The sequence below is a fragment of the Nicotiana sylvestris genome, chromosome 2, assembly GCF_000393655.2.
Source record: "Nicotiana sylvestris chromosome 2, ASM39365v2, whole genome shotgun sequence".
Taxonomy (NCBI): domain Eukaryota; kingdom Viridiplantae; phylum Streptophyta; class Magnoliopsida; order Solanales; family Solanaceae; genus Nicotiana; species Nicotiana sylvestris.
The window spans coordinates 47,196,962-47,207,653 of NC_091058.1; the positions used below are offsets into that span (position 1 = coordinate 47,196,962).

The 10,692-nt window shown below is 36.8% G+C and overlaps 2 protein-coding genes across 2 annotated transcripts; both read right to left on the reverse strand.

Moving 5' to 3' along the window:
• Positions 1–274: 274 nt before the first annotated feature.
• On the reverse strand, positions 275–964 carry LOC138884883 (secreted RxLR effector protein 161-like). The gene has a single exon (XM_070165747.1). The coding sequence runs from the start codon at positions 962–964 to the stop codon at positions 275–277; it is 690 nt and encodes a 229-aa protein (XP_070021848.1).
• Positions 965–1,225: 261 nt separating this feature from the next.
• On the reverse strand, positions 1,226–4,254 carry LOC138884884 (uncharacterized). The gene is made up of 4 exons (XM_070165748.1): positions 4,148–4,254; positions 2,404–2,698; positions 1,854–2,089; positions 1,226–1,592 (listed from the first exon to the last, which is right to left on the reverse strand). Exons 1-4 carry the CDS (start codon positions 4,252–4,254, stop codon positions 1,226–1,228), a joined length of 1,005 nt encoding a protein of 334 aa, XP_070021849.1.
• Between the last annotated feature and the right edge of the window lie 6,438 nt (positions 4,255–10,692).

Below are 10,692 nucleotides of genomic sequence, written 5' to 3' on the forward strand. Positions count from 1 at the left end.
TAGGTTCTTCACTGAAAATTCTCTCGTGTAAGTCTAAATTTGCCAAATAGCGAAAATATCATTAGAGATTAATGAATCATTTTAACACATGGAACAAGAGTATACTATTTAAAGTAAGATATTGAGCAAGATCTAATCTACTTATGTACAAAATTTACAAATTTTCTAACCAATTTTTTTAAATTTTGTTTTCATTGTGAGCTTTTGAACTGGTTCTTTTAGGTGATATTAATCATTCCTAATTCTAACATGTTCCTTTCAAAGTGATCTCTACTTATAACTTTTGTGAAGATGCCAGATATTTGCTTGCACAAAATTCCACACTAATCAAACCCTTTTCATTGTTGTCCCTCAAAAAATAATGCCTAGCATCTATGTGCTTAGTTCTCTTATGATGAACTGGGTTCTTGGTCATACTAATTGCACTAGTGTTATCACAAAAAGTGGGGATATAACCAACATCAATTCCAAAGTCCATTAATTGTTGTTTGATCCACAATAATTGAGCACAACATGAAGCAACAACAACATACTCAGCTTCAACAGTAGATAAGGCCATATAATTTTGCTTTTTGGTAGCCCAAGACACAAGACATGAACCACGAAAGTGTATCATACTTGAGGTGATCTTTCTATCCACAAGAAAACCTGCATAATCAGCATCAACGTGTCCCACTAGATTGAAATTACTACCTTTTGGATACCAAAGACAAATGTCAGTGGTGCCTTTTAGATATCTCAAAATTCTCTTGACACCAGTCAAGTGAGACTCCTTTGGATTTGCCTGAAATTTTGCACAAAGGCCTACACTGAAAACAATGTTAGGTCTACTAGCAGTGAGATACAACAATGAGCCAATCATTCCCCTATACAACTTCTGATCAACAGATGAACCAGGTTCATCTATGTCCAACTTTGTAGTTGTTGCAGTAGGAATGTCAATTTGTTTTTTGGAATCTTCCATTTTAAACCTTTTAAGCAACTCTTTTACATACTTCTACTGATGGATCATAGTTCCATTTGAATTTTGTTTAATTTGTAAGCCTAAAAAGAAATTAAGCTCACCCATCATGCTCATTTCAAATTCACTCCCCATTACTTTAGCAAATTCTTTACTTAGCTTATCAGTAGTTACTCCAAAGATTATATCATCAACATATATCTGAACTACCATGAGATCTTTACCTTTATCTTTCAAAAATAAAGTATTATCAATTTTACCTCTCTAGTAGTCATGCTCAAGCAAAATATTTGATAATCTTTCATACCATGCTCTTAGAGCATGCTTGAGCCCATAAAGTGCCTTGTCAAGTTTGTACACATGATCAGGATATTCCTTGATTTCAAACCCCGGAGGTTGCTTGACAAACACTTCTTCTTTAAGATACGCATTTAGGAAGGCACTCTTGACATCCATCTGATGGAGGGTGAATTCCATGTAAGCATCAAAGGCTATGAGAAGTCTTATTGCTTCCAACCTTGTAACTGGAGCAAAAGTTTCATCATAGTTTATGCCCTCCTCTTGACTATATCTTTGAACCACCAATCTTGCCTTGTTCCTTGTAACTGTTCCATCTTCATCAAGTTTGTTTCTGAAGACCCATTTTGTGCCAATTACTAATTTGTCCTTGGATCTTGGTACCAGATGCCAAACTTGACTCCTTTAAAATTGGTTGAGTTCATCTTGCATTGCATCTACCCAGTCTGCATCCTACAAAGCCTCAACAACACTTTTAGGTTCAATAAGAGATAAGAAAGCACCAAAAGGACAATGATTTTTTAATGAAGATCCGGTTTTGATTCTAGAGGTTGGATAATTGATTATGTTCTCAATGGGATGAGAACTTTGATACCTGTAAGATTTCACAACCAACTGGTTTCCTCTTGAAGTTCCTTCAATGTTTTGTTGATATGGAACAGGTTCCCTTGAGGTTTGAGAATCAGTTCCTCTTTGTTCAGTTCCCCCTATCAGGTTGCCCTGGGTAGAAGAACCTGTTCCATCACAAGTTCCTTCCTCTGGTACAACTTCAGTATGGGCTATGGTTTCATTTAAATCTCTTACCAGCCCAATTCCTTCATCATCATATTCCTATCTCTAAGAAAGAATGTTAGTTTCATCAAAAACCACATGAACACTTTCTTCTATACACATAGTTCTTTTGTTATAGACCTTATATACTTTACTATGTAAACAAATCCCAAAAATACTCCCTCATTACTTCTGAGATCAAACTTACCTAGGGAGTTTTTACCATTATTATGCACAAAGAACTTGCATCCAAATGCCCTAAGATGGAATATGTTTGGTTTTCTCCCTTTAAGTAACTCATAGGGAGTCTTTTGTATTAGAGGTCTAGTCATGCACCTACTTATTATGTAGCATGTAGTATTTATGGCTTCTACCCAGAAGCTATGAGGTAGTTTACTAGAAAGAAGCATAGTCCTAGCCATATATTCAAGTGTCCTATTCTTTCTTTCAACTGCTCCATTTTGTTGTGGAATCCTAGCAGTAGAAAATTTATGATCAATGTCATGCTCATCACAAAATTCAGCAAATTTAGCATTTTTAAGTTCAGTGCCATGATCAGACCTAATTGATGCAAATTGATTACCTAGTTGTTTCTGAGTTTTTCTAACAAAAGAAGTGAACATATCAAATGTTTCATCATTAGATGTTAAAAACATTGTCCAAGTAAACCTATATTAATCATCAATAAGCACCATCACATATCCTTTACCATATCTGCTTAATGTTCTCATTGGTCCACAGAGATCCATATGGACCAGTTCCATCATCCTGTGGTACTTATAACTTTCTTGTATTTAAAAGAGGATCTTACCTGCTTCCCCATTGCACAAGCCTTACAAACTTTGTCTTCCTTGAACTTGATGTTAGGAAACCCTATCACCAGGTCCTTGGAGATTAATTTGTTGAGTTGACTCAGACTTGCATGTCCAAGTCTCTTGTGCCAAAGGAGCAGAACATTGTCCAACACACTTAAGCAAGTGAGTTCATTTTCTGAAAGTGTGGACAGATCTACAATATAAATATTGTTTACTCTTTTTCCCTGCAAAACAATCTTATTAGTGATCAGATTTATCATAAAACATTTGGTAGAGGTGAATGCTACCAAGTTACCTCTATCACACAGTTGTGATACACTAATTAGACTGTATTTTAAGCCATATATCAAGTAGATATTCTCAATGGAGTGAGAATCTGTCTTACCTACCTTTCTAACCCCAATAATCTCACCTTTCTTTCCATTTCCAAAGGAGACATTTCCTCATTTGAGGTCCTCAAGTGAAAGGAACTAGTTCTTGCTTCCTATCATATGATTTGAGCAACCACTATCCATGTACCATATTTGGCTGCTCCCCTTCACTTGGACCTGCAAAAGGAAATCAGGGTTTAGGATTAGGAACCCAAACTAGTTTGGGTCCCTTTCTATAGGCAAAAGGGCGAACCAAATTCTTTTTGGCCCAACCTGGAAGCCTATTTTTCCCTTGAAAAGATATTTTATTCTTTTGACTAGCCTTTTCTTTTGCAGTGCATTCACTTTTGTAGTGACCATTTTTATCACAGTGTGTGAAAAATTTTGTTCTCAGGAAGTGTGAGGTACTTGCTTTTGGGATCCCACAGGTGCAGGGGTCCAGTAGCCAAGTCCTCTCTTATTGCTACTATGGTGTTCATGTAGCAATGAAAGTGCATTGGAGGACCTGTTCCATTTACAGGTACTTTTTAGCTCGTGCCTGACCTTTCTTAGATCCTCCTTTAGGACTCTTATCTGCTCATCTCTTTTGTACAACTCATTTTTTATTTTTCCTAAGTTTTCTTTTAAAGTGAGTTGTGTGTGATCAACTTTCTTTTTACATGTTCCTATTTTCAATTTTACATTTTCAGATCTAAGCTCTAGGACAGTGGTTCCAAGTTCATGAACCTGGTTCTTTAACACAACATTTTTACTTTGACTTTTACTAGCCCTAAGTTTCAGATTTTTGAACTTAGCTTTCAAAATCATACACTCTTTAGCTATTACTTTTCATTGTTTAGATCCTCAAATTCATCAACGAAATATAGAAGTAACTCAGATAGCCTTTCTTTAGACAAAAATTTAATTTTATCTTTGAGATGAATTACACTTACCTCAGATTCCTCATCAGATTCTCCAATGGACATAAGTGCTTGTTCATCTCCATCTTCATCATTTGAGCTTTTATCTGAGCTTTCTCCCCAAGTAGCAACAATAGCATTTGTTAATATTTTGTTCTTCTTGGGTTGAATTTGTTCCTTCTTCCTATTTCTTCGTTCAGCTCTTTCTTTCTTCCATTCAATTTCCCATTGAGGGCAGTTTTTGATGTGGTGATCAGTCTTCCCACACTTGTAACACCCCTCATTGGTTCACTTCTTGAAGGACCCTTTCCTATCATTAGGTACTTCTTGAAGTCCTTTGCTATCATGGCCATTTCATCATCTTCTAGTTCAGAACCTTTAGTGATTCTGAGTGCCAGGCTCCATTCCTTCTTGGGTACATCCATTTTCATGGTTTGCCTTCTAAGTTCATAAGCAATGAGATTTCCAATTATCTCATCAAACTTGAGAGCGACAATGTTCTTTGATTCCTGAATGGTAGTGATTTTTCTCTCCCAGGTGACTGGCAGAACCCTTGTCAAAATCTTCTCAACTCCATCTTCTTTAGAAATAATTCTTCCAAGAGACTTAATTTCATTTGTCAGTATGATGAACCTAGTATACATTTCTTGGATGGTTTCCCTTTCCTTCATGGTAAAATTCTCATATTCAGAATATAGTAGTGTTCCTCTGGACCTCTTCACTTGAGGTGTTCTTTCATGAGTCACTTGCAAAGTGTCGCAAATTTTCGTAGCAGTGGTACAACTTTGACTTCTGCTATATTCGTCTGCACCAAGTCCACACATAAGTCATTTCTTGGCCTTAACATTCTTCTCCCATTTCCTCAAGTCCTCAGCATTGCAGTGAGCTCTTATTTTTGGCACATCTACTCCTTTAGTATTTTTCTTCATGATATCTAGGGGACCATCAGTGCAATGTCTCATAGCTCATAGTCATCTCCTATGATCTGGTCTCTCATTCTGTTTTTCCACCAGAAGTAGTACTAGCCATTGAAGAGTGATGACCTAGTAGTGGATTGTCCTTCCTAATTTCCAGGTGGTGCACTCATCTTGATCTTCTCCTAAGGTTTTAGCCTCTTCAAATATAACACACTCTGATACCAATTGATATTTTATCTTCAATACCACACAAAAGAGGAATGATTTGTGTGGTGTCCAATTTTTCGCTTAAACTGATTATGGAAGGACCTGATTCTTCTAAGTGTTCCTTAACCTACTATTGCTAAAATAGTAAATGCAGAAAATAAAGAACACAAGTATTTTACGTGGAAAATACCTGGCTCCAAATCTGAAAAAACTACGACCTACTTCTCAGTAAGATTTCCCCAAACTCTCTACTAAATCAATGAGCCAAAAACTGCATTTATAAAACACTTTTGTAAACCTAGGATTAACTCTAATCCCGTTGTGGAAAACAACTTCTAACTATTGTGACAATTTCAAGTTAACTCTAACTTGAATACTGTGAGTACCTATTACAATTGCCTCTAGATAAAGCTGAAATGTACAATATGAAAACACCTACTATAGTTGAACTATAATAAAAGACAGTTACTTGGAACTGGTTCTTTTATATGGTTCATGTAGCTTCAGGTTTGCACACTTGAATGACACACAAACTACTTGCAAATTACCTTGCTATTTTGCTCTCAATTCACGTTTAACTTCTGTGTTTGTGCATCCTGTAAAATGAGAACATCCAGCAATATATATAGAGTTAGTAGATTAAGAAATAACTAGAGTTCTAATACTACTCTCCCTTGGTGGAAGAGTTCTAGTTGATCTCAACTTCTAACTCCTCCCTTATCTTGGATAGTGTTCTCTTTGATTAAGGAGTCCTTCTCCTTATCACTTATGAAACATTTTCGATCAGGAGATATCAATTATACCAAGTTAAACTTAGCTCCTTCGCGTGCATCCCTCATGCTCGAATCTGCCCGTGTCTATAGGGATGGACCTGGTTCATGCCTGAGCTTCCTTTGTCAATCTTCAAAACAAACATTCACTTGGGCCAACAAAGATTGATGTATCTGAAAATGACATTGCCAAAGATAATGCTCAAAATACTTAAATTCTTAGGAGTAACAAAATAGGAGATCAAGTTTCTGATGCAGATACAACTAAGATCCAGTCGTACCAAAAGAATGATGTTGAGCTGGAGAATGACAATCAAGGGTAATCAAACAATATCAAAGATAGATCCAACAGAAAGGCTAAGATGTGCAAGCAGAAGAAACTTCCTAGGAAGAAGGCTAAATTAATCTTCAAGCCTATTTTTAATCTTTCAAAAGTCACAAATAATGGCAAGAGGAGCAACAAAAAGATAACAATGGCTCTACAAGAACTTGATCAGGGAAGTGAACATGTTGATATCAAGAATAAACAGAGTCAGCAGAGTAACAATAACGAGGGAGAAGTTCAAAGTCATGACAACTTAGTCAGAAACTAAAGTAATAATAAAGGCAATGGTATTCTAAATCACAGTGAAACCAAAGAAGACTATCATGAATCTATACAAGAAAATGGAGATCAAGAGGAAAGACAAGCAGGAAAGAAAGATCATACATGGATACATCAATGAATCAATTAGCATACCATCTGAGATTAGAAATCTCCATAGGATTGATGTGGTAGTCGATCTTAATGTTGAATCTAATTTTGAAACACGAACATGTCACAAACCATCAAATTGAAGTGACCTCCCAATAGAGTGATTGTCATTATTTCGGATGACCAATTGCAAACAGAATTGAAAGATGGTTCTTTCCAAGTCATATGAGGCAAAGAAAAAGGGAAGAAGAAATGAAAAAAGAACAAAAGCAAAGATACTACACCTCCTAAAGGAGGAAACTCATGCTAATTTCTCTTATTTTTCCATGATAAGTGCTATATTCTTGAACATTAGAGGAGTTAATAAAAAAAAGCCTTACCAAGGTTAAAAAAATTGATTACCATCTATAAGGTGGAATTTGTTGCTAAATTGGAACCTTTTTTCAGCATCAATCAAATTGAGAGATGCAGGAGATTCTTAGGCAATCACCATTGTATTTCCAATATTAATGGACAGATTTGGATCATGTGGTCAGGTAACAACATGACCACTGTATTGAACAACAATGATCAGTAAATTACTATTAAATTGCATTATCGGCTGCAAAAAATGATCTCTATCTCACAACATTGTATGCTAAATGCACTCTAGAAGAAAGGAAAGAACTATGGAGTAGTCTAGAGAGTACTCATCTCTAGGTGAATGGCCATGGTGTATTGGGGTGATTTCAATGTCATTTTAGACCCCGATAGGAAGAAAGGTGGCAGAATACATAGAATGAACAAAAGCCTTGAATTCAATACTTGTATAGATAACTGTGGTGTAATAGATTTAGGTTTTATTGGGCCTGTGGGGTTTTTCTCTAAAAGGTACGAATGGGAAATGGAAAAGGCACCTCTTGTATTGCACATCTTCATTTTACTCTTTCATTGTCTATAAATGTATAAGCTTAGCCTCCTTTTTCATCATGGAAAATTTGAAAATTTGTCCCCTTTTTTCTATATTATTGTATATCTTCCAAATAAATATAATTGTCACGAGTGATTTGCTCCGTTTGTTGAGTTCGCTGAAGTTATGTGATTTGTAGTGCCGCTATCACAGAATAGTTATTTCATTCTATCCTGGGAGGAATTAATCCATAATATTGAGAAATAGTGAGGGGATTAAATTCTGTAAGGATACACAAGCAACTTGTGAGCTCGGAATTATTTTATGTTTTTGATGGGTTGTCAATGTCTTAGCCTTATGTTTCTTATATTTTGATGATCTAACAAACTTGTTGTGAAGAACCAGATAGAGAATCCGTTCTACAGGATACATTTTATATGAACTTGTCAGCAAATGGACAAACGACATAGGGAGGAACACAACAGGGACCCGGTCCCTTAGGGTTCTCCGACACAAACAAGACAGTGACTGTACGCAATCAATATAAAGAGGAACACAATAGGGACCTACTATCTTAGGGTTCTCTGATAGAAGTACAAGTCAAGTGCATAACTGGAATATAGCAGAAGAAAGTGACCATCTGGCAATTGTTTTAGAAGAGGAACAGGTCTAGGACCTAGTCCGTTGGTGTGTCCTGATAGAAGTACAAAGTCCACTATCCAGCTAGAACGCAACTGCCAAGAAGGGGTTGTGCAGACAGTGCAGCAGTCACTTCTCACTGGGAAGAAGTACACCAAGAGTTGACATCACTATCCATTGTGATATCTTTTATGATAAAAACAACCTGGTATAAGACACACCATCACTTGTGCATTCAGTGATATTCTCTCAATAAGATGAAGCATTTATCCGGCATTGAAGTCACTGGTGTGTCAAGAACAAGAAGACAACTCCACTAAGGATCAGTTTCTAAACGAGCTTTATGTGCATCCATAGTTAAGTTGTAATCTTGTTAATTGTTCAACATTGTAATTCCTGGTTTGCTTTTGTAGAAGCGTTGTCTTAGGAACAAACAAAATTCGTAAACTTTAGAGTTTATGTTGTGACTAGGAATAGTCATAAGTTAAATCCTCTGTAACTAGGAGAGTTAGAGAGTGGCTTGTGGTGGTTGCATCACAAGTTAGTTTGAAGTCTTTGCAATAGGGTGTTTACAAAGTGGCTTGTAATAGGTAGATTACAAGTTAGTAGAGTTAAAAGCCTACACGAGTAGGTCGTGGTTTTCTAATCCCCTTGTGTGTATTTTTCCACGTAGAAAATCTCTTGCCTTCTTTATATTTAGTCTTTACTGTATTTTACGTATCAGTCTCATAGAGGACCAGGTACTCTATAGTTTGGTGAACTTATATAAGCTATCAATTGGTATCAGAGCAGGTTCCTCCTATTAGGCTAACACCTAGGAAAGATCCTTAATGGCTGCTCCACCAAACTTTGAAGAGGGACAATCAACCTATAGACCTCCCAAATTTAATGGTCAATACTACGACTGGTGGGAGACCCAGATGCATGATTTCATGATGGCCCAAGATTCAGAGCTGTGGGACATCATTTGTGATGGTCCACATATTCCTATGAAGAAACTTGAAGAGACAGGACCTTGGTGCCTAAAGGGAGAAGAGAGTACAACGATATTAACAAAAAAGCTATAGAAAAGAACTATCGTGCCAAGAAAATCTTGATGTGTGGCATAGGACCTGATGAGTACAACAGAGTATCAGCCTGTGATACTGCCAAAGAAATATGGGAAGCTCTGCAAACCGCACACGAAGGAACCATTCAGGCCAAACAATCCAAGATAGACATGCTCACCACTGAATATGAGTTCTTTAGTATGAAGGATGATGAGTCCATACAAGATATGCATACCAGATTCACCTCCATCATAAATGAGCTTCACTCACTTGGAGATGTCATTCCTAGAAACAAGCTTGTAAGGAAAATTCTCAGTGTTCTACCTGGGTCTTGGGAAAGTATGGTAAATACCATCACTGAAGCTAAAGATCTACAGACCCTGACCATAGATGAGTTGATTGGTAATCTGAAAACATACGAGATGAAAAGAAAGAAAGACAGTGAAAGAAGGAGCCTAAGAAGGAAAAGAACCTGGTGCTTAAGGCTGAAAGCAGGGATTCAAGTGATGAAGATAGTGACATGACCTATATTACTAAGAGATTTCAAAAAATGGTTCGAAGAAATGGTGGCGTACCAAAGTGGGGCAGTTCAAGTAAAATAAGGAACAAAGATCTCTGTCACAGATGTGAAAAGTTAGGACATTTCATCAAAGACTGCCCACTCGCGAAACATGAGCAATACAAGCAAAATTCTGACAAGGCAGGAAAAAGGAACCCGGTTCCAGATAAAAGTTTCAATCGAAAATGTGCTGCACACAACATCATTAAGCAGGCTCTTGCTACTTGGGGTGACTCTTCAAGTGAATCCGAAAGGGAATCAGATGCAAAAAATAGTTCCATGATGGCAGTAGAAACTGAAGCAACAAAGTACGATTCATTGTTCACACTGATGGTATAGTCAGATGATCATGATGAAAAAGATGAAGATGATGAGGATGTTCAGAGAAATCTGAAATCCTATTCTTCTAAGAAGCAAATGTCCTTATCTAATGTCCTAATTGATGCATATTATAGTCTGGTAAATGATAAGGAGATTCTAACCGTAGAACTAGGAGAGGCCGAACAATCTAGAGATGATCTAGTGGTTTGTGTAGTGGACTTAAATGAGACCATAGCTTATCTTGAACAAGAGAAGGAGGCCCTAAATGAAAAATAACTAGTGTAGAAAATGAGAGAGACGATCTGATGGTAGTAGTTGTTGATCTAAAAGAAACAATAGAAAGTCTTAGCAATGAGAAACACACTTTAGAAGAAAAAATTGCCTCTACTGAAGAGGAAAGGGATGACCTACTAGTGATATGCACTGATCTAGAGGAAACCATTGAGGGACTCAATAGAGAACATAGGAATGTAAGTCTTGGGAAAGGGAAGGAAGTAGCCAATGAGTCACACATCTTGCTTAAAAAGGAGTTA

What these genes read in the sequence shown, in the direction of transcription:
- LOC138884884 (XM_070165748.1), bottom strand. Translation starts at nt 4,254, where the DNA reads ATGCTATTGTTGCTACTTGGGGAGAAAGCTCAGATAAAAGCTCAAATG. An exon ending in AATCTGATGAGGAATCTGAG is followed by an intron (nt 2,699 to 4,147) that starts GTAAGTGTAATT and finishes TGATTAATATAG; the next exon opens with GTTTACTTGGACAATGTTTT. An exon ending in AACTACCTCATAGCTTCTGG is followed by an intron (nt 2,090 to 2,403) that starts GTAGAAGCCATA and finishes TCTTAGAGATAG; the next exon opens with GAATATGATGATGAAGGAAT.
- LOC138884883 (XM_070165747.1), bottom strand. Translation starts at nt 964, where the DNA reads ATGGAAGATTCCAAAAAACAAATTGACATTCCTACTGCAACAACTACA.